This window comes from Cololabis saira, chromosome 10 (assembly GCF_033807715.1).
Source record: "Cololabis saira isolate AMF1-May2022 chromosome 10, fColSai1.1, whole genome shotgun sequence".
Taxonomy (NCBI): Eukaryota; Metazoa; Chordata; class Actinopteri; order Beloniformes; family Belonidae; genus Cololabis; species Cololabis saira.
Window position 1 is genome coordinate 25541872 of NC_084596.1, and position 24616 is coordinate 25566487.

The 24616-nt window shown below is 40.2% G+C and overlaps 1 protein-coding gene across 4 annotated transcripts in view; it reads right to left on the reverse strand.

The window, feature by feature from the left end:
* The window catches only part of tnr (tenascin R (restrictin, janusin)), a 191503-nt gene that overhangs the window by 78900 nt on the left and 87987 nt on the right, over positions 1 to 24616 (reverse strand). For all 4 annotated transcript variants that reach the window (XM_061732269.1, XM_061732270.1, XM_061732268.1 and 1 more), the window contains 5 exons: positions 5752 to 5872; positions 3669 to 3885; positions 3443 to 3543; positions 2136 to 2304; positions 869 to 1345 (listed from right to left, as the gene is read on the reverse strand). In XM_061732269.1, coding sequence (XP_061588253.1) covers positions 869 to 1345; positions 2136 to 2304; positions 3443 to 3543; positions 3669 to 3885; positions 5752 to 5835 — 1048 coding nt within the window. In that variant the 5' untranslated portion in view covers positions 5836 to 5872. The remainder of the gene's footprint in view (positions 1 to 868; positions 1346 to 2135; positions 2305 to 3442; positions 3544 to 3668; positions 3886 to 5751; positions 5873 to 24616) is intronic.

Consider the following 24616-nt stretch of genomic DNA (forward strand, 5'->3'; position numbering starts at 1 on the left):
GGCAGTACCAAATGAACTGAGAGGAAACTGCCCCTTGATGCTGTTGGATTAGCATACAACCCATCACAGAGCTGAAGTACAAGACACAGGCGTGCGACAAACAGATTTTCATCAACAAAAGACATTAAAAATGATGTGCAGGGGATTAGGTAAATGACTGTTGTTGGTTTTCCAGTAAAAACAAGTTGATCTAAGGTGTTACTGACAATTCTGTTTTGTGTAACGCCCCTTAGACGCTCTTGTAAGAGTTATCCCGTTAACTTCCCCTTGCCCTGTTGTGATTGGTTCAGTTTGTCCTGGAGAGGTGGAAAGAGCTATGAATGAGAGCGGTACCAGACCCATTTCATGAGAGATCATTGTTATGAAATGAATGGGTAGAGCTGGTCATGCTACACGAGCCAGTGACGTCATAGTGCCGCTCCCGAGCTCAGGACGTGTCAGGAAGGTCATCTAACATAAAACATATGCTAGATTAATATGCAGAACACAATGACCTGCTGTGCCAGCCACCTCTCCACGTAAAAGCAGAACAAACGCTAGAGAACATTCAAGCTGTAGCTTAGGAGGCAAAATAATGTCCAACAGTTCTCGTTTTAACTGATTTTATAAGAGGTGATTTAGAGGACACATTCATCACACAATTAAAAAAGTAAACCAAAAATATGAATTGGATATTTTAAAAAGCAAATTATGTAGGGTTTTTCACTCCTTATTCATTTTGAATAAAGCCAATGATACAAATATTAGTATCCATGCACATTAAGACAGTGTTTCTGTTTAAAGGAACTGAATCACACAGGTCAAAGTGCTTTTTTGACCTCAGACTGAAACTCAAGAGAGAAGCGAGGGATAGAAACTCGTAGCTTACCAGAGTTACAGTCATCTCCGGCAAAACCGTCCTGGCAGACGCAGAATCCCTCTTTGCAGACTCCCTTCTTGCTGCAGTTGTTAGCGCAGTAGACCAGCGAGCAGTCTTCTCCCACGTAACCGGGTCGGCACTGGCATGTTCCGTTGATACACAACCCTTGGTCCGAGCAGTCGTTGAGGCACCTTCCAATCATGCAGTCTTCACCCGTGAAGGACTCTTCACACACACACTCGCCATCGATACACAGGCCGCGGCCCGAGCAGTCTGAAGGGCAGCGTGGCTCTGAACAGTTGTCACCTCCAAAGTCACGGTCGCACACACAGACCCCTTCGATGCACACCCCCTGATTGGAGCAGTCGTCTGGGCAGCGGGGCTCGGAGCAGTTTTTACCCGTCCATCCTTCTTCACAAATACAGCCACACATATCGAAGCTGAAGCTTCCATGACCGTTGCAGCCTGGGACGAAGTCCAAACGGCCTGCGAGGAAAGGTGCACACAATACAATGTTTGAGTTAAGAGAGAAAACCATCTACAAAGAGGGATTTGAAAGTTTGGTAAAATATCTATACATCATTTTTGACTCTGTTCTTAGTTTAAATACATCATAAGCAATAGATTATATGGAATTGATAATTCCAGTTTTAAAATCTGTTCAGTATCTATAAACCAGGTTTTCAATCAAGGTTTGGTCATTGATGTTGACATCCCAGCCTTGACTAGGGATAAAGTTGCCAAAACCTGGTGAAATACCACTCCCCTCTATGGCTGAAAGCTCTGTCCTCTTTCTGATTCTGATCATGACTGGTGGGGAAAATCATATTCTCACTATAGAAATGGAGCATTTGCAATGAATATTTGAAATGGGTGATGGTGTCATTGGAGAAAATCCATTAACCGTAATATATTCTGTAGCTTTGTCAATTCCAGTCCTCTAAAATTATTATAGCTGCAGTATCAAAGATTTCTCCGCACCCTCTCTCTAAAGAGAAGCAGACAAAAACAAGTCACACTCCAGAATCAATAATTTGATGTTGCTATTCTCTTGATTTCTATCTGTTTACTCATAGTGTTTCTTTTTTCGGTCATGTCAAGAAAAAACAGTGTTGAATATTCCTGCTGGTTCTTTATATATTTGCCTCTGAAACTGATTTGTGTTTTCAGAAAACATTTTTGAACAAATGCTGCAGGCGAAGACGGCTAGATAAACAAAAACTACATCATCCAACTTTATCAAATTGTTCTGTCGTCCGTGTTCAACACAACTCACCCATAGCAGAGCTCTCCCCACAGCATCCGGATCCAGATCCACACTGAGCCCTGAGCAGAGACACCTCCCTCTCCAGCATCTCCACCCTCGTGATGAGCTGCTGGATCGAGCTTGTTGCTGAGCAGCCGCATGCTGCTTTTGGGATGTTGATGCGGTGAGTAAATGTTACCTGAACAAAGGGTGCAGTTTTGTCATCTAGTTACTTAATCCTATAGCTGTTTATCTTTAGTTTCATCATTCATGGATAACTTTGACTACTGCCGCTTTGAAATGTGCTAATTTACATTTCCAGCAGCACTGGAGCAACATTACCATGCATTTTGAGTCTGCTTTACAGCAATCTGTCAGAGACCTCCATGACTAATTCACTTTTAGCTCTGTTGTTGCGCTCTACAGTCTCCTGAAGAAAACATGTGCCTCTTTAGCTACTAAAAGATGTGCTCTGCTAACCAGCCCCTTGCTGACTTTGTGTGTCAGTTCTTTGATGTTGAATGGTTTGGTTCAAAGGTTTCCTGCAGCAGCTAAATCCTTGCTATGAGTAATCAAAGTAAAACAGTCAGTGGTTCAGACCAAAATATCAACTTAAAATAGTTAAAAGTGAACCGTAGAAAGGGTTCTAATTCTGTTTGTCATCACAGTGAACCGACTTTTTGACTTTCCTGCATTGTCATATTGTAGCGGTTTCATCACAAACGATTTAAATCAGAATCTGTAAATCTTTTGACTCAATAGTTTTCATAATACAGAACTTGAAAGGTCAATAATTACTCTTAAAGGAGCTTGAGGCTCCTTTTAAGAAATGAGACTCTCTAGCGCCACCCTTCGCCACGACGGCCGTTGGGGGTACTGCAGCCAACAGTGAAGCCGGCACGGGAGAACGGGGAGAACGCACATGCAGCGTCACGTGACATCACATCCGCAGCCCAGCGCGGGAAATTCGGGACCGAATTGCAGCACATTTTGCAGCACACAGCCTGTTCAAGGCAACGGAGAGATACACTAGAGGGCTCTTTCTTTTGGGTTTGGAACACTTCATCTGACATTATTACTAGAAAACTTAAAACGTATACGGATTTTTTTCATAAATCCTGCCACAATCCGGCCTCAAGCTCCTTTAAGTTCCGGATAAAACAAACTATGACCACAAATATGTTATTTAAATATGATGTTGAAACGGATGTTTCTCTCATAAATAATTGAAAATAGACTATTTTCTTTCTCGTGAGATTTGAAAACCCAATTTGAAAATGATTCCCACTCTTTACTGCTAACAGTACCTTAAAATATAACTTTGTTAGAGCGCTCACCTGGCTGTCAGTATCTAGCGTCTGCTCTGTGTATTCTGATGGTCCATTTGGATCTAATGGACCTTCCTCTGGAGGTCTGGATCCCAACTCAGCACGAGCATCTATAAATCAAAAAGATCACATTTTAAAATAGCTAAATACAGAATTTGTGAGTGTGTATCATGAGGATGGTACTTAAAAATCACTAAAATGAATATAAACTGTAATAATCAATCAACATGGTCACCTGGGGGTGATGATCCAGAGGCATCCAGGTCAACAGAGCACAGGGACTCCGAGGGTACGTTGATGGTGTAGACATGGTTAAAGACCAGAGGTTGATCCCGCAGGGTTTGATTGGCTGAGGAAGCAGCGGGGAGCTGCTCCCCTCCTGGGGCCTGCCTCCTCACTCTAGTGGTTCGAACCAGCTTGTTGTCTCCTGATGGAGCAGCGCGAGCAGCGGCCTGAAGCCGGAAACAATGTGAAGAAAAAAAGCCACTGAGAATGCTTTGCACTCTGGGGAATCTGCTTGTTTTTGTCCCTTTTATACAATAGTGCTTTTACAAGATGATGGAGTGAAAGAAAACAGAAGAACCCAGGAGGACAAGAAGAAGAAAAGATGACAATAATATACAGTTCTTGAGGAATGATCCCTTTAGCTGCGACACAGACACAACAATGTTCACATACATTCTGGATTGTGACTATTCAGCATATTCAAACTGCCTTATCTCTGTGTCTCATAGGAGGATTGGCAATAGTTATGAGCGATAATATTTCAAGGGAAAAGGAGTGATTAGTGGAAATGGGCATCTAGACTCCAGCAGGGGTGTCAAACTCCTTTTGATTTTGGGCCACATCAAGATCTTGAATGACCTCAAAGGGCCGGTTCTGTCAGTATTTAAGGCTGCTGCATGATGGAGAGTGGCTGCTTTGGTCAGACAATTAGGACTTTTTAATCTCTAGAGGGCCACATAAATAGTTATGGTGGGCCAGATTTGGCCCGTGGGCCTTGAGTTTGACACATGTGATCGAGAGGCACTGAAGTCTGAACTCTACTGGATCAGCTGAGTAACTGCCGTGACATCCTACTGAACGTCAGTTATGTGATGTGTTCAAAATGTTTGATTTGGGAGTTATTGGTATGGATAAGAGGCCCTTACTGTTCGACCCAACCCTCCAAAGGTGCAATCGTTGCAAATAACTGTCAAGATCTGGATAACCTCATATATGTAAAAAAATGTGTATGGGCCTGAATTACAAATCTTTTAAGCACTTAAATGTGTGGGAGGGGCCCTGCGATGGACTGGCAACCCCTGCCTCTCGTCTGTAATGAGCTGGGATAGGCTCCAGCAGACCCCCGTGACCCTGCAAAGTATAAAGTGGGTATAGAAAATGGATGGATGGATGTTTTGGAGGATCTTTTTCTGGAGGATGCTGTTTGGTCTCACAGCTTATACAGCATTTCATGTTAACCAATGCATATGGCCTGTTCATTTGGACTATACAAACAGAATAAATCCAATCATGTCTGCTTTATTTGAAGCCAAAGAAAAACGTTTTAATAAAACTGGCTAGTAGGTTTCAGTTACTAATTATCACAACTTTGACACAGTGTGCATACATTTTGCCTATTTCTCTTCGATTTAAAACCAGCATCCTATGGTAGGCCAGATTAGGGTGAGACTCCTACAAAGAAACTTCTTAAACTCATATTAAAACTGTCTCTCTTTGAGTAGTTTAGATTTACTGGGTACTATGACGTCACAGACCCAGATCACAGCAAAGTTATCCATCTTGCCAATCGTTGTGTCCACGCTATTTCACATCATGCTGCACCTACTATACCTTGGAAGTGGCCGTGGCAGAGCTTAAACACTGGTATGAAAAGGGACACACCCAGTAAAGAGGAGGGTGCTTACTACAACCCTGAAACCAGCAGGTATCAACTAAAGTGAACAGATTTAGCTTTTCTCCTTTTATCTGTGGTATTTCAGCTAAAACATGACACATAGCATATTAAGATCGAGCCAGATTGTGTCAGCCTTTGAATGAAAAAGCAAAATATGTCTCCTTTAAAGTGTATCATGTCTGCAGTTATTCAGTACATTTTTCAATATGAAAAAAACTCTAAGAAAATGTGAGAAAGTCTGTCCAAGACATTACCCAGTCATGGAAAAGAAGTAAGAGCAAAGAAAAGAAATAAGAGTTTAGCTTTTGTCTATCTCTGACATTAACAACATGTTTACTGAGAACCATCCACCACTTCTCCCAAACTAAACATTGTGCACACACTGCAGTACAGGTTCAGGGTTATTTCTCTATATTACCTGTAGAACAAGAAGAAGAGCCAAAGCCAGGATCCTGGTAGTTGTGGGCATGTTGGACCAGTGAAGATGCTGTGCCAGAGGCATGCTGGGTGAAATCCTTCCTACTGTTGCTCACTCACACCTGAGAAGATACGACAAGGAGAGGAGAGTTCACAACTAAGCGTCTACTGTGACTGAGAACATAGTCCCACTACATTAAGTTTATCCTCTGTAAATTATAAATAAATGCCTTTGATCGGATGTGAAATAATTGGCTTCGGAAGGAAAAAAAAGAAAAGAAACACATGCAGGGATTATTACATAGTTGGCTGAAACCTTTGAAGGGATTGCAGTAGCAAATATTTGATCGTTCCACTTGGGGAGCTAAACAGAAATATTGCTCAGGGACGAGGCTGACAGATGGATTTCAGCAGAGACGTGGCTTGAGTGATGCCGCTGTAATCCCTTCTCCACTGAGTAGAGATGTGAGCCGGGACGCACGAAAATAAAAGCCGTACAGCAGAAACGCTGAAGTGGATGCCTCGTGCAGACGGCCGCATATCAGTGGATGATGGTGCAGCGTCTGTAGCGGAGCAGGCGGGGGGGCAGGGGGGGCGGCCGCCCCGGGCCCACTGCTCCGGGGGGGCCCACTCCGAAGAGGAGAAAAAAAAAAAGTGTTCTGAATAAAATAAGGAAAATTGGACTGTATTACACTTGCGTTCATAAGGATAAAGTTGTTTAAAAAATAAAAATGAAACAAATAGTCCCTTCTCCCCGTGTGTGTCTCCCTGTCATGCACGGGTTCGCACGCACATCTGTTTAAGGCGAATTTATGGTTCCGCGTTACACCAACACAGAACCTGCGGCGTAGGGTGCGCGTCGCCGCGTAGCCTACGCCGTAGCAATGCGTCGAGCCAGTTGTCGCATCAGAGCCTTAAACTCATGCTGAGTTTCAGCAGCTGAAGTTGATTAAAAACTCTCTCCAGGCTGCATGGATGAGGCCAGACTACCAAACCTCACCCTCCTCTCAATCCAGAGGGACATCGCCGTTGATGAGAGCAAGTTTATTGTGATCAAAAAGATGATTCATTAAGACATCCAGTGCTGCGGTTGAGGTTGCCAGATCTGACAGGTTCCAGCTCAAATGCAACGTAAAACCCACCGAAATAATGAAAAACCAGCCCGAATCTTACATTCTCTGTTAAAACCATAAATTATTAAATGCGTAATACATTTCATCTTCACATTACTAAATAACCTAAAAAAAAGTTCAGGCTCCAAAGAAAAACTACAATAAAATGGAGCAGAATATATATTATCAGTGAGTTTATAGTGTAAATTTCTACTTTTCTCTGCCATAATGGAAACTTTTTTTTGTTAATAATTTCTCCTAAATATTTAGTAAAACCCAGGAAAAGCAGCCCAAATATATATTTTTTTAGCCCAATTGGGCTGAAACCTGCCCAACCTGGCAACCTCACCTTGCTCTCAATCCAGAGGGACTTCGCCGTTGATAAGAGCAAAGTGATTGAAAGGTGAAGAACCGGCTGATGAGATAAAAAAGTCGAAATTATGAGATAGAAAGTCGAATTGATGACTTTTTCTCATAATTATGACTTACCGTGGGGATATTTTTATTTTTAAGGCTAAGATTTCATCTTATTTTTTTGTTTTACTGGCGGAAATGAGCTTCCATAGACATCACTGGATGTCATTAGATTTTTATCTCCAGTTCGATACTTATATCTTAAAGTCTGCATTAGGCTTATAATTAGGTTTGACATAATGACTGGTAAATCCATGGTGCTGAAACCTCATTTGAATGGTTCTGACCGTGTCGCTGCTGCTGTTGGAATTGTGGTTGGTTGGGCCTGATCTGTGGCATTTTTAGCGATTATGTTTTAACAGGATGTTTAGGCCTCAAGGGCCCATCTAAAATGCTTCGCCCCCCCTAGGCTGGGACCCCTGCTCCGCCCCTGTGCAGCGTTAAAGCTTCGTTCTGAAGTGGCCAATTTTGAAATTATTGAGTTTTGTCATGAGAAAAACCAAGCATTTAATCAAACCACAGAGCATGTTTAATCATAAGGATGGCTGATTGTTTGTGTGTGTGCTGAAATGAGCTTGTTCAGTAATTAAATGTTCCTATAGTGTCTGCATGTTTGGACAGAAGACAAAATGTGCTGCTTAATCTTTATTCAAGATTCTCTTTCATCATAATGGATATATTGGTGGAGGAAGCTATGGCTTTCATTACTTTTTTTTTGTCATTTATGTTGAAAATGAATGAACTGAATTTGCACATAAATGAGACAGAAAAACTTCCAGTGTGTGAACCAGACAGCCTTTAAATGCTCTCTCATTCAAGTAAAAACTAAAAGGGAAAATGTTTTTTCTTTTTTTCTTTCTTTCTTTCTTTCTTTCTTTCTTTCTTTCTTTCTTTCTTTCTTTCTTTCTTTCTTTCTTTCTTTCTTTCTTTCTTTCTTTCTTTCTTTCTTTCTTTCTTTCTTTCTTTCTTTCTTTCTTTCTTTCTTTCTTTCTTTCTTTCTTTCTTTCTTTCTTTCTTTCTTTCTTTCTTTCTTTCTTTCTTTCTTTCTTTGAATTAATGCATCTTCACTCTCTCGTCCTTCCTGCAGAAATACTACAGACATGATTACCCGGTACACTTTTCAAATTCGTTCCACTCATTTAGGAAATCTTTCATTTCATAACATCTTTGCAAGACTGCATGTCTGTGTTGAACATAAATGCCAGAGAAACTAGTGTTGACATGGATAGTTTATCTGAGAAACCACTGATATGTTTCAATCTACAGTGTGCTAGCACTTCGAATACTTTTACAGATGACTTTGGTCTCGCTGAGAAGGACTGCCAACCAATGTGTCTTGCTCTATGCTGAAATGATTGGAAATGTTCTACTTTGATACTTCTATCAAGTAGCTTTACATGGCAGTAGTTTATCAATTTATTATTTTACTGGTGAACTCGCCAGGCAAACGAGAAACATGACAATGATGAAGGAGTGAGATGCTGGAGTAGTCCTCTTCACAGCCATTAACCAAAGCAGTGTCCTCAGCTGGCGTCATCACGTAGCAGATGTGTCCTTATGAAAAGTCACAATGACAAATGTCTTTACTTTAGATGTTTCAATCACTTTCTGGAACAGCACGACAGATAGCACCTCTCAGCATTGACTGTTTCTATGATATATTGATTTGTGAAGTGTTAAAAATCTTGTACCAAAAACTGTACAAATACACTGTGCTAAGTTGTCATCTGATTCTTTAGTTTAAATGACATTCATGAGAGATAATCTGTATTGGCTATAAGCATGCAATGGTTGCCTTGCTAAGTGTGCTGTACTATTTTCACAAGAGCTATTTCTTTCCCAGATTAACTCAGCCACGTACTGTACCAGACAGATGCATCTAGTACCAGACACGGATGTCTTTGGAAAACTCAAAGCTAGTGTTATCTAAAACGTGCACATTTCTTCAAAATAAAGTCTTAGGAGGAGTAAAATGGATAAGTAAAACCAAGGCGAGCGATGACGTGTGTAGCTTATTGTTCGGTTTACTGCACAGTAATATAAACAGTTTTCTGTAATAACTGGTGCCACTTAAACATGTGATTCACTTAAGTCCAACCGTTTATACCCATCATTTTTATTTTGACATTTACACTCATCAAGTTGCAGTGGGCCATACATACAGTTAAAACAACTAGCATCAGATGTACCTGTCAGTCTGTCCACTCATCCCATGTGTGAATGAATGTATGTATGCATGTATGCATGTGACAAAGTGGGCAGTTGTGTCTTAAGTTGAGACAATACTTTGGACAATACTGGCTTTGTATTGGACTAAAATTGAAAATTATATTGACTGTCCGCTTTAGATGGGTTATGTCAGAAACCACTAATGGCAGCAATTTGAAGACTGTAATGTAAAAACACTAAATGTGATGGGTTTTCCACATAATCAACTCAAATAAGGATTTATTTGAAGTTTTTCATATAAACTGCTTTTAATCCATTTATCCATTCTGGCGCCGCATGTACGTACTTTGAAGTCCGATGTGACATTTTAAGACAAAAGATATAATAATCAAAGCTGAAGGTTTAAACTCTCAAACAATGTTTATTTCATGTTATTATTTTCTTTAAAAATTACTTTTTTAAATTCAAATCCATATAAAGAAAAACTTATCTGATAAAGACTTTTTTTTCATAGCACACATAAGCCAGTGTATTTTTCTGTGTCAGTTTTTTAAAACTCTTATGAGTGGGACTTAAATGTAGTTCACGGCATGTTTTGCTCCACATTGTGGTTGGATGAAATTAATTTCATCATGGTTTCAGTGTCCCTCACATCTGGTGTGGTTAAAAATCTTTTAAAAAGCAAATTATCTTGTTGGTAATGTTTAAACAGACCCAGAAAGTAGATCAGAAACTCTAATTAAAGTACATGTAATTTAACAACTTCTCAACTGAATGTACTGGAGGACACAGTATCTACAGTACATAGTCCCAGCCACTGAGAATGTTATTATTAAACTATATTCAATGATATGGTGCATTTATGTGCTTTTACCGGGTGAAACAGGCTGACACACACATAATGCTAATGGTGATTTGTCAGCTTGTTTTTTTTACTTATTCATTTATTTTTTCCTCAAATTTGCCTACTCTAACATCTGACCAAGACGAAAATTGGGCTTTTGGTTAACTTGCTGCCACACATTGACACTTAAGTTTATGCTGTCCCTGTGGAAATAAATACTTCCACTGCAGCTTCTTATTATTAGCCTGTCAATTTACTGAGCCCTATTTTAAAACAACCAAGTAAAAATAAATACCATGCAGTGTTGTCTAACTTTTTCATCTCAGTGTAGATCAAAAGCGATAAAGACCATGGCTTTAGATGAATGCAAGCGCGTTCGTACGGGTCAAAGACACATCTTACATTTCATACTGGCAGTGATAAAGGTTTAAAAGGAGGTTCAGAGTCACAAGATTATACGTTAGTCATCGGGTCATGGTGCGAGCAGATGCCCACCAGCACAACAAGCAAGGTTTTTCATTGTGGCTCAATTAATGACGCACCAACTCATTCAGACTGAAGAAAATCAATACCCTTCAGGCACTAAAAACTAGCTTAATATACTCACTTTTGTATAGGATTGAGTATACATCCACTTAAACAAGAACATCGACCAACATAATACCTACTGCACTAAACACACTCTCCAGACACACTCACATGATGGAGCTTGAAGCACACTGAGAAAAAAAAAACAAAAAAAAAAGTTATTTGGCTGCTTTCAGAACCCTATACCCTATATGAATAAGGGACTTCACACCGTCTGTTGATATTCAAAGCTGATTAATCTGCATTTGAGGAAAATATTGACCTAATAGCTTTAAGGTTGTTGTCACATCATGAATTATCTAGTGTTTTGTCTTGGGAGAATAGCTTTCAACCCCTGCATAGCTGAAATTACACTGTCTGTTCTCATTATTACAAAGATATCAGGGCATCTCATCAGAGCCCAAAGGTTTGAGCTTGTTTTTGTGTTTTTTTTCTTTCTTTTCTTATTTTATTTCTTGCTTTGACAAAATTGAAATCCTTTATCTGATAATTGCGCAGGTGATGTGATGCGGAAGGAGAAATTAACTTATAAACGAACAGTTCAAATACACGGAAATGGTAATTATTTAACAGGTTTATAAAATGTTAATCAAATATGGCGGAGACCAAGGCTGGATGTCAGGAAAATACATTTCATGTGGCTGTACCACACGTCTGGGAGTTTTAGGTTTCTGTGCAGTATTTCAGGACTGCAGTCTTCTGGCTGATGTTGTTCATGAGCCCCTGGTGTTCCAATTACCACTGGCACCACTGTTGTTCTCATTTTCCACATCTTCTCTATTTCCTTCTTCAGTCTTTGGTATTTTTCAAGCTTTTTGTGTTCATTCTTCTTGATGTTGTTGTTGCTCAGATTTGCTGCGTTTACCAGCACTGCTTTCCGCTGGACTTTTCTAAAGTCTGAGAGCATAATCATTGTCACACTTGAATCACTGTTACCGGATCAAAACTCAGGTACGTTTTATTTCCCTTTTCATACTCATTCCTTCTTGCCCTTACCTTGCTTTCACCATTTGTTTTACTTTTCTTTTTGAGACGAACCACATAGTTTTCATGACTTCACTCAATGAGTCTCCTAGCTGGTAACTCTGTATACACCCCACATCTGATTTCAGCATTCAGTCAAGCATGAATTGAATCTGTTGTTCCATCTGTGCATTCAGGAGCAGTCATATTGTTTACAATTAAGTGGGGTCTGCAGTTTGAGTAAACAAGCAAGTTTATGTAATTAAGCGGCTGCTGATTGAAAGCCTCTGAAGCTGGAAGAAATTGTTCATTTGTGTTTGTGAGTCTCGCTTTGGAGAAACATGTTGCATGTAATGACTTTAACTCATTGCACATTGTGCATATGTTGATCTGCATTTTAAATAAGTCTTTCTCTCATAAGAGTGACTTTCTTTCTTGTTGAATTTTATTTATTTTTTAATAATTATGGCCCACATTCCCTAATGATTAGTGAGGAATTGGCTGAACACAAAGGCTGACAATGAGTTAAATCTTTCCTGAGAACCTTAATTTGCATCCAAATTAGAGCCAGTTGTTTTGTTTTGAGTGTGTAACTCTCGTTCATGTGTCAAACATACTCCTTTCATTTCCCATGGTCATCATTATGTTGCTATTTCCATCATTCCCAATAACTGCCCAAGTCTTAGGCCACGTTTACACGTAGCCGGGTATTTACAAAAACGGATATTTTCCCCTCTACGTTTTCAAAAAAATCCTCGTTTACACGGACCCGCATGAAAACGCTGTTAACGTCATGCCAGCCAATCGGAATCCTGGAAAAACATCAACAAATGACACGTGTGTAACTTCCAGTTAAGGCTGATTTATGGTTCCGCGTTACACCAACGCAGAGCTTACGGCGTAAGGTACGCGGCGACGCGCACGTACGATGCGCGTCGCCGCGTACCATACGCCGTCGATTTAACGCGGAACCATAATTCAGGCTTCATGCTGCTGGCTGACGCGCTCACAGGCTTGAATGAGCAGGAGGCTGGACGGGGGGGGGGGGGGGGGGAGTTACTTTTAAGTGTGACTTTAGAATATAAAACAGGTAAAATACAAGAAAATATTGACGGTGGCCAAACTAATTGTAAACACAGGTCGCACACATGACGCTGGTGAGTTTCTGGTGCATAATGTGACGTTCTGAAGCTTAAATCTCCGTTTTCCTCCGTTTTCCTCCGTTTAGACGCAAACGTGAAAACGGAGTTTTTGAAAATCTCCACTTTGGCCGGAGTTTTCAGAAATGATCGTTTTTGGGGGCTTTGAGCTGCGTTTACGTATAAACGAACGGCCAAAACGCATGAAAACGCCTCCGTTTTTGCCCCGTGTAAACGGGGCCTTAGAGGTACAGTTCTTTTAGATCGGAGCCTAGACACCAAAAACGTAAGTGTTTTATCATTAAAAAGCTCTTAATAGTTGATGTATTATATTTGATACATACATTGCTCGGACCTCTGCACCACCCCCTTAACCATGAGTTTTATTACAATGAGAAAAATCCCAAAAAATTTATAAAAGTAAAAATTTAATTGAAAAAAAAGGACCCAAAATATTCACAGAGATACAACAAATACTAATTAGAAAGGTGTTAAAGACAACATTGTTTTTTTTATTTTATTTTAATAAAACACTTCATGAAAAAAAAAGATTTTCTGTGGTCTCGGTTACAAGTCTTGTACTGTATGTTTTTCTAAAATATTTAAAACCACCTTCATTCAGCCGCCAGATTACGAAATAAATCATTTTTGTGAATATCGAATTCTTGATTATTGAAAACGATTGGTCACTGACTTTTGAGACGGACTGTCTTGATCACAGTTAACATAAAAATATTCAGATTTCCACTGTAAACTTATATTGTGCATCAAATAAAATGTCAGACTTGATGAATGTGATTCAAGCCAACACAGCAAATGCTTGTGAAGCTGCTCAAATAATCCCTTAAATGTCTTTGATCTGAAACACCACTGTGACTGTTCTTGGGAATGACTCGTCCATAGACAAGTGGACTCTGTGTCTAAAGGTGTGCGTGTCATTGACAATATAACATATATTTTTATATATATTAATAATATATTTTTCGCACAATATTTTTCAGATCACTGACAGAAAAAATGTAAATCCCGATGAAAATTTGATTAATTGCACAGTACTAATGTACGCTCAACTGCACTGCAACCCGATGAACAACAATAAGCATCCCGGGTGAGATCGGAGTAGTAGACCTACTGTGTTGATGAGAAAAAAACAACTTTATTTCTGAATCTGAAGCACAGCATTAACACTTAATTCCCACACAGACTGTATCTGATAGAAATTGTGAATTGCTTAACAAAATGATGAGTAAGATGGTGTATTATAAGAAGTTTATAAAAGACGGGTCAATGAAAAACTTTATAGAAGACTATAAATATAACATAATAACAGGGAAAACTGAGAGTACAATTATATGGATTTAGTAAATCGACTGGAAAAAAAACTGACAAGGTTTAAAAAGTGGAACAAAAAAAAACACTTTTTTTTAAGCTTCATCATGAAATTACAAAGAGCCACTGAATTCTTCTCTGCACACACACACCTCACATTTGTCAACTCCGTGTGCAGGTAAATCTGTGTACTTTACGAGATGCACCCTCAAGAGATTAACATCTCCATCAGATTATTATGGAAGGAAACACATTGCAAAGCTTCATTACCTCGCACTTTGTCTGCGTGTGTGTGTGTCACTCTCATTGGAGCGCTATTGGGCTTTTAAGTCTGTGGACTTACATGTGCGTAGCAGATATATGTCTCCATCTGTGTACATGGTCTTTGTCCTCTTTGTGGCCCTCCGGGGGCACTACGAGAGCTGATAAATCTGCCTTGGGAGAAGTTGACTGTCACTAACCCTTTATGGGAGTCTAGTGGAGGACAGAGTTCATGAGGCAATCGCCCTCTGTTGTCCAGTTTCAATGGTACTCTTCAGTACCTCCCCCGCCACAGGAACAGACACTCAGACAGGTACTTTGACCATGAGCAGTCAAGTCAGTGCTGCTTCTGGTTAAAGATGTTGTGGGTTGGTGGATATCAATATCAGGCCTGGACTGGCAGCAGAGGGTACAAAATACTACTCTGCTGATGTACTGTCTCTCATACACAGTTTTACACTGAGCGGGGAAGGGGGAAAGGACAATTTTATTCAATACTCACACTCCCTCTTTTTATTCACCTTTTTCAGAAAACCACCTCTGCTCCATGCTGGTCCATCTCTTTTTATTCGCTACTCTCATTTTTCATTATCTGGAGTTGTCATTTTGCCATCTCCTTTTATCTTTCTGACAGAGCTTTCATTTTCTCCTTTTGTCTGAGGATTTTCTTTATCCTTATCCCTAAAGACTTTTTGTCACTTTGCACAGTAAATCTGTTCTTTCAGAGACGCTGATTTTCAGGCTCAAAGTCACACACACTATCGAGACAGAGAAACTGAATTCTTCCTCTTTTTATGTGGCACATGCCCTGTTATCCCCTTCTCGCTTGCCCCGTGAAAGTAAATCTCTAAGCTATGTTTGCACAGGGTAATGTGCAGACACCTAAACATGAACAGAGAGCCAATACCAGGCCCTCTTGCAGGGGTGACTGCTCACTCTCTCCCATTCTCATCTATTGTATTCCTTTATTCCTTCTCCACCCGTGTATCGGCTTTTTTTCATTCAATCTCTCTTTCTTCCCTCTGCTCCTGGTAAATTGGGCTCAGCCAACATTATGATGCTTTTCTCATTATTCCCATCACTCTGGCCAAATTGCCTTGTCTTTCAGGACCATTGGGCTCTGTTCTTTGGCTGCCCCAGCAACCAGTGCTGCACAAGTCTTTTCCTCTTTCTCTGAGCTGTTAGAGAGCAAAGCTGGGCGTAAGAGATGGATTCTATTCTACTGCAAGTAATACAAACTCAGGTCACTGATAACTTCCTGCTTCATACTCCAAATCCTGATCCATGGACTCAGGAACAAATGTCCACGGGAAGATCTGAAATAACATCCAGTAAATAATTTTCTTCAGGATCTAAGGATATAATGATGTTTTATGTTTTTCTGCTAATTAAGAACAAATTCTTCTAAGTGCATTATCTACAAAGAAAGAAGTGAAGAAATAAACATGTATCCCATGCAGCACCACCCTATAAAAAGACAGTACAACCTTATAGTAAGGTTGGTATTTTCTGAACTATTGTAGACTTAGTCTTTATTGTAATTAGGGCCCGAGCACTTACAGTGCGAAGGTCCTATTGTATCTGTAGGAATTCTTTTCTTTTCTCTTTTTTTTATTTTTCCGACAAAATTAGGGCCTTTTTGTCCCCCTAAACATGCCCCAAAATTCACCAATTTTGCGCGCAAGCCAGGCCTGGCAAAATTTTTATATTTAATGGTTTGCATTAATGGGCGTGGCCTAATGGCTCAACAGCGCCCCCTAGAAAACTTTGTGTCTCAAGCCCCACAATACAGTTTGACGTACATGCAGGAAAATCGGTACACACCTGTATCATGTCGCAACTTAAAGAAAAGTCTCTTGGCGCCATGGCCGAAACCGAACAGGAAGTCGGCCATTTTGAATTAATCGTGTAATTCTAGCGAAAGTTATGCCATTCCTTCGGCCGTTAATGTGGCCCGAACCGTAACGTGCACCCAGGTGTGTTATTTATCAAAATGTGCGTCTCGATCCTGCGACGACGTGCATTACTTTTCTCAGTCAAAAGCGTTACCGTGGCGACGATAGATGCCAAAAAGCGCACCCCCCCCCTTCATCTGGTTGGTCCTACTTTCTGCCATAACTTTTGAATGGTTCGATAAAAAGACTAATGGGTGGTGTCATCGGACTCGGTTTTGAGTCCTTGAACATAATTGGTGCAAATTAGCCTTGCCCCTTCTTCTGATTGGTCAATATTTGATATTCCCTATTTTCTGCTATAACTTTTTTTATATATATTTTTTATTCCCGATTTTTTTTTCCCATTATATCACCCAGTGCTCCTACTTAAGTGACAGTCCTGGGTATTGCCATCCTCTACCAACCCCGGGAGGGCCCTGAGCTCAGGTCTCCTCCTTAACCTGAGGAGTGAGCAGGCCGCATCTTTTCACCAGACAGGGTGGGGCCTCTCTGGCCGGAAGTAGCGCGTGGAAGGGTCACGTTATTCCGGCCAGATCCTCCCCACCCCATCTGGCGCCCCGGCTGGCCAGAGGGGGCATGTATAGCCCAGGATTGTTGCATGTTTTTGTGAGGGTAGCTCACATTACACAGAAAGGCCCTTTCGCCACCCAGGGTGTGGGCACTGAAGTCATGGGGAAACTAACACGCACTTCAGCACCCACAGCGTCCCCGGCAGGAATCGAACCCAGGACCTTCTTGCTGTGAGATGGCTGCACTACCTGCTGCGCCACCGTGCCCCCGCTGTTTTCTGCCATAACTTTTGAATGGTTTGATATAGGGAGTCGTGGCTGGTGTCATCCGCTAAATGTCCAGGCTTGAAGACATCTACATGCAAGTCATACAAGCGCTTCCACTGCAGCACGCCTGAACGTGCACAAGGGTGCGAGGGCTTTAATTTTGATTGCAATTTTTCCAGTCAGTAAAATCTGTTATTTGACTTCAAAGCAGAGGCTTTAACACAGGAAACATGAGCTTCCTCTTTTTGTGGGACATTTGCTGTGCAAAATTAATAAAACAAATTCAGACACATTTATTCATTCAGTTTTTAGACTAACAAAATCACACGCGTTAAACATGTTTTGTCTTTCAAGAAATATATAGTCACCAAAATGTAGCTGGATGCATTTGATTGAGCATCGTCTGTGCATATTACAGTCTTGCTGAATACTCCAGACCTCTTTGTACCACTGCTGGAAGAAAGCCTCCAGACTTCATCCTGAGAATGTGAACTTACTCATCATTAATGGGAACAGCTCGTGTCAGCAGCCTTTCTGCATAGGCCTGATGCAGTGTCCTGGAGGGGTTATTTGATTAATTGCTCTGAAAATTAATTTGACAAGGACTGACATGTTAACTTTCTCATGTTATGCTGCCCCCATCTGGTGTTGCTACATAAAGTGCCTTTAATAATTTGCACTGGCCAGTGACTGAGCAGATGAAAGCTTAATGTATGTTTCTCAATAAATTTCGATAGAGCTCCTCAAAAAATCAATGCTGACTGCAAGAAACGGGTTTGGTAGATTTGTTCTACTTCTTTTTTTAATTTTCCCACCGCTATTTTTTCTTCATCGTTTTCAAGTTGGGTATAATGATAGTTTGCTCCAATATCTATAAAAAAGACTGATTGTCAACATTTACCAGCTTCAACTTGCTTAAAATATACTTCATTTCCTCTATTGTCATGTCTGAGCTACATAAAGAGTGTAAACAAAATAAAAACGACACAGTAGTGCAGAAAAGAACACACAGTACTGCTTCGCAGTTGGTGGTGCAATTACAAAGTGATGCAAACAATAACATAGAAGTATAAACGCCAGCAATGGCACAGTGACTGTGCGTACCCTTCATGCACGGATGCTACACAGAAGCATAAATTAGGCTTAAGTCAATTTCAGTATCAAGCAAGAATCTGCGGGCAGAGCACTAATGTGTTTGTGGAAAAGAAACATGCAACATGTTACACTGCCCCATGGCAGCTTTTGGAGGACCAACCTTCTCTGTTCAACTGGCTTCTTGGTGGAGTTTTCATCTTTTCCTTGTGTACGTAATCAAGCTTCCCCCACAAAGCAAAAATCACAGGCATTCATTGTTCTTATTGTTTCACCAAAGTTTTAGTGGCAAACACACAGGAGATAGTGAGAAAATTAATCATAGACTGATTAACTGGTTGGTCGATTTTGGTTTGTTTTCTTTGCTCGATGCAGCCTAATAATTTGATCCTCCTGAAAGTTTGAAATATCATTTCCAGAACCAGAAGACATATTCCCCCCCCCCAAAAAAACAAAAACAAAACAAAACAAAAAAAGACCAAAAAGCTTATTGATGGCTTCTGATTTAAAAAACATGCACAAAGCCAATGATACGTTCAGAATAATCACTTTTCTAATCAATGTGTTTGAAGCACTTTGTCTGTAGTGTCAAGAACAAAATCAGATTAAAATGTAGTTTGAGGGAAGTGTCATAAAAGAGGGTTGGATTTTCAGAAACAAAAATTAGATCTGACTGTCCGCTTCATGATGAAATCAAAAACAAAACTTATTGGTTAGTTTTCCTCGTATTATAGACAGAAGGTTGCATTCAAAGTGTACACATACAGACGAAAAAAATTCTGAGAGAAATAAAAACAGCAAAAAGGAAAAAAGACTAAAGAAGAAAAAGTTATGAAAAAAGCGGAGAAAAAAAGTGGAAAAAGAGACACAAAACAGATGGAGAGATAGAAACAAAGAGAACGGACTGATGAAGAGCCACGAGAGGACAGTTAATTGTTTATAGACTGAAGGTAATGCTTAAGTCATTTTGAGTTCACTCAGCTATGAGCCAGGAGGAACTGAAAAGATGTTATTGTTGGGTTTTCTCTTTCAGTGTCTGCTATAGCCCAGTACCCACTGCTCTCCCATTCTGCCTTGACACAATACATGGCTTTTAGCAAATTCATTTCCCATTTCACAGATGCCTGCTGGTCTTTTCTAAATGTACTAAAATAAATAAATAAATAAACAGCACACACAAAGAAAGGACAGGTCCAAGTGATACCATCATTGCGCAATATTCCACATGTTAGATTCACACAACTGCATCAAGTCCTGATAAAAACACACACTTCAGTCCATTTTACTAATGTTTCTGCTCCCAATGATGTGCTGCTTTGTGTGTCATATTTAACATTTTAAGGGTGAAATACATGTAGGTGAGGTTTATATAAAGCATTATGTTTTTGTTTTTTTTTTTCCTCTTTTGTCTCTCCCTGTAAAGCTTGCACAAACAGTTTTTCAGTGCCTCAGTCAGGCTGATACTACTTGACCTCAGGCTCTGTTTGCTCTCCTTTATCCTTATCTCTCTTATCCCTCATAAACACCACTTCCTATTTCGATTTGTTCAAACATTAGTTAAAAGAAAATATAAGTTTAAAAAAAGTAAGAAAACTTCAAAAATCTCCTGCATGTCACCTCTCAAGCTGTTGTCTTCTGTTCCCTCTCCCGTGCTTTCTGCTGAGCTTTCCTCTCTTTTATCTTCCGTTTACAAAGGTTTTGTCTCTTGTGGAACTGAAAAAACAACTTCCTCCTGCACCTTTCACATACAGTACAGCCTGGAGGAGATGTGTAATCCTGGCCCGAATCTAAACGCTATCTGTTCGTAGTCTGTTTCCTCCTATTCTGTGATTTAAAGGAGGCTGAAATTACACAAATGCAGTTGCAACCAAATACCCAAAGCTGCGCAAAGATCATAAAGCAACTACGAGGGATGAAAAGGATCGACATGTTCTTCTGTCCCCGCTGTCTGTTCGATGATACATCAGTGAAGGAAGAAGTACTCCCAGGGCTCAGTAGGGATTATATTCAATTACCAAATAAACAGCTCTGTCACAAAGAGCAAAAATAAATGGGTACTGTAAAGTCCAAATGGTGTAATGGTCTGCTTTCTCTCTTTTTTCTTTCATTTGAAAAAAAAAAATCAATTTGAAATAATACTGTACAATTTTTATGTTCTTGATATATTGTTTCCTTACATTATACCATTGTGGCAGGGTGGAGGATTGGGCGTGGTCTGCGGGGGAGCAGCACACAGGTGGCGCGGGCCTGGTTCGGCTGATTGCACACACCTGTGCCCAATCAATCTCTCCTCCCTGCCTGGCTATTTAAGGAGCAGCTGCACACCAGCAAAGGGTTCTGCTCGAAGGATGACACAGAACTACTGAGTGTGCTGATACACGCCTGGGTAATAATAAAAATCCACCATTCTCCACGAAACCTCGTCGGTTGACCCCCAGTAGCACGAGATTGCTACAACCAACATGGACATTTTTTTTGGTTTTCATTTGTGGACAAAGTCAACGTTTCTCATGCCAATGGAAAGAAAAAAGATCGACAACATGGGAAAATGGTCTTCAGGAGTTAATATTTATACTATAAATGGAGATTTTAGCAGAAAATAATAATCTTAGTATTCTTAGGTAAAATATGACGCATCTATGTCAATCAATAAAGAACTTTTTAATAAAAAGATGGCATATGTGAGATGTACTGCTGACTTTATAAACTTAGTTTTGATATTGTCAAAACCCTTCTTTAAAAAAATAAAATACTAAATTATTCATTAGGCTATGACATATGACTCTTTTATTGATCAACTCACACACTGCTGGGACAGACTGGTGACCCTTTTATCAGTCATCAGACTGAAAAGTTTCAGACATTAAATGTGGAATAATAATCTGATATTTAAAGCAGCACAAAATAACTTTTGCAGTGGAAGGTACGGTGTTTTTATGACATAAGATTTGTTTGGTCTCTTGTTTTGTTCCTCACCTTATTTTCTATTCCATCGTTATGATCTTGAGTCTCTGAGTCACCTCTCCCAGGATGTTCAGTGTCGCTCTATTACCTCGTTTAATCATTACTGAAGTGAGATATGGTGTCAAAGTAAAACTCAGTTGTCACTGGTGAAACTGTGACAAGAACTCAAAACTATTTTGGCAAATTTTTGCCAATATAGGAGGAACAAAAGGCCATGACAGCTTAGGTGGTGCTTCCCAAAGTAATCAAATATTCCTTCAAATAAGATTAAACACTACATTATAACATGAAATATAGTCTTTTGTATGATTTAAGTGTATTGATTATTTTATGAGGAACTGATTATTTTCAGGTAAATATCTTTTGAAACGCCTTTTTACTCATTTTAAAAGGAGCCACTGAATGTATTACATTTTGGCTTACCATTCAAAATATTGAATCTTTAAAGCAGCACAACGGAACTTTCAGCTTTTGTTGAGTTTGGCGGCATCTTTTGGACAAAAGCGGTAGTGCTTTACCAGAAAGAACACTACATTTCCCATGAGCACCAGCGCGTACTGTCGGAAAGATCCTGTCCCGTTGCGTGCATTTGTTTTGATAGCGAATGAAGACGGGACGGACTTTTCTGTTTCAACAAGTGAACAGACGGAACGCAAAAAAAAGATGTTAAACTGCTGGAAAGGAACTGAAATTTACCGGGATACCTTAAACAAGGAGGCCAGGGAGCCAAATATGGAGAAAATAATGATTATTAACGGTTTGGATCCATATGAAATCCCTACTAAAGAATGGAGCTCCTCGTCGGAGCTGCACTCTTTAGAAAGGATTTACTGCCGCGGTTCTGCAGAACCCACGTCTCCGGCTACCTTGTTTAGGAGTGTTTGGCAGCTGCTTTGGTAAATGTTTGACTCGCAATGTGTTTCAATAAATTTGTATAATAGTACAACATACAGTACATGTTTTGTATCCCTCTTCTCTTTTCTTTTTTTTTTTGACTGCTATATTATGCTGAAGAGGCTCCGAGGCGTGAGCAATATTTTTGTTTTCCTCGTGAGATTATTTTTTTCCTCTGCAGCGACAAATAAGAGTTAATATTTTTTCCTCAACAAACTAGTTTTATCTGAAGATTGGGGTTAATTGCACCGCAGAGAGCTGGCCAGAAACTGCGTTTAGCTGGCGAAGTGGGGAATAAAACCCGTGTTTTGATCCGACCGGGTCTGTGTGAGTGTTTGTGGTTTACTGTGTCGAAGGTTGTTTGGTCGTTACAGCCGCGATCCAAGCGAGCCGACGACTCTTTCACTCTTTTACTCTGTTATATCAGATACTTGGCCTCCGTGGTTCTGCCTCCAAGCAGGAAAGCGGTGAAAAGTTAAACCATTAGCGATCTTTTCCCCACGTCTGTTATGTGGAGCTGCTGCAGCAACGGGTTACCAGCTTCTCCTGAGCTCTCGCTCCACGCCCCGCCCATTTTCGTCTCAACTGCGAATCGGGAAGGAGGGGGAAGTGACGTATGCCGTAAAGCAGTCAAAGCCGTAAAGATTTGTAGTTTTTTAGTGTGGCAGGGTTCCTACCATGCTCCTCAAAGTTACATAGTGCCAGTGAAGGCGATACAGACCCCCTCAGACCATGACAGAGGTGTCATTAAACCTGTTGGAAGTTGATGTACCATCACAATGACTCTGGAAATATGATATTAAGGTGAAAAAGTTACATAGTGCCGCTTTAAGGTGTATTTGACATGCGACTACTAGCTTTGCAGGCTAAGTACATTAAACCAGGGGTTCCCAACCTTTTTTGAGCCAAGGACCAGCAGAAGTATAAACAAAAAGCTCAGGGACCGGTTGACAATTTATGTCAATTTTAATAAACATTTTAGAAAAAAACTATGCATTTTAAAATGCAGGCTATGCAGCGACGTTAGCTGATGTTGTGGCCTTTAAAACTTGCTTCTGCAAATCTAACTCACGTTTTTTCCTTTCGAAAAAATCCACTGGTTTGTCTTTGAGAGAAGGATGTTTTGTATTTAAGTGTCTTTGGAGCTTGAATGGGTTCATTGCTTCGTTGCAGAGCGTTTCTCCACATAAAATACATAGTGGGTTTGGCGCCTCCAAATCGCCCGTTGCAACAAATCCGTATTTTATATACATAATGTCGTACTTGCGATTAAAGCTTTTGCTTTTCTTTTTGGTAGGATTTTCTACTTGTTCATCACCATTTCTTTTACTCGAACAACCAGTAAAGAAACGGCTCATGGAGGTTTGCTGAGGTCCGCTCATCTCTGCAGCTGACTGTACCTAACCTGCATACAGCACCTGTGCATGGCACTGTTCAGTCCGGTCGGGTACCAGAACTTATTTTCCGCCAAGCCATGACAGGGCTGCCACTCAAAGAAACACATTTCGATTTATACAAGTTTTGGATGAAATTATATGACAAAAAAATGCAAAAATTGTTTTCTTAAATTTAGTATGAGGTTGCTTTAATTATGTGGCAAATGATAATAAACACGAGAAAGATGGGTACTTCAATGAAAAATAGATATTTTATTCAACTTTGCTGCTGTTCATACAAAAAGTAAATAAAAAACAACAATTTTTTTTCAAAGATTTTCACTTGAAATAAGTAGAAAAATCTGAGATTTTTTTGCTTGTAATGAGAAGATAAATCTTGTTCCACTGGCAGATTTTTCTACTTATTTCAAGTGAAAATTGACTTGAAACAGGTGAAAATTGTCAAATGAGTTATTTTTCTGGTGTTATTTTTCTGGTGATGACTCCAAATGTTGAAATAGCAGTAAAACCACATTCATTGATGAAATGACATAAGGGATGGAAAGGAGGGATGGCAGTTTTACAGGGGGATGATTTGGACTTTTTTTATTTCAGGGGGGGATGATTTGGACCGTTTTTATTTCAGGGGGGGGATGATTTGGACCGTTTTTATTTCAGGGGGGATGCTGGCTTTAGTTCTTCTGAGGAGGAGACGAGCAGCAGCAGCAAGGAGGGTCCATGAAAAGACTCATGAGAAGACTTGAGAAGATTTGGGGGAATCCAGGCTCGTTGGAGCTACAGCTCCATGATGACCAGGTCTACTTCAGATTGAACAGGGAGCAGTTTGACAGCCTGTTTTGGAGTGGGTCCTCAGCAGGATGACAACCACCTTCTCTCCTATTGGTCGCACCGAGATGCCCTCACAGCGCGATGAAATTAAAAAATGTTCAATTCAGACGCAGGCAGGTGAAACGCCCGTGGCAGGTGGAC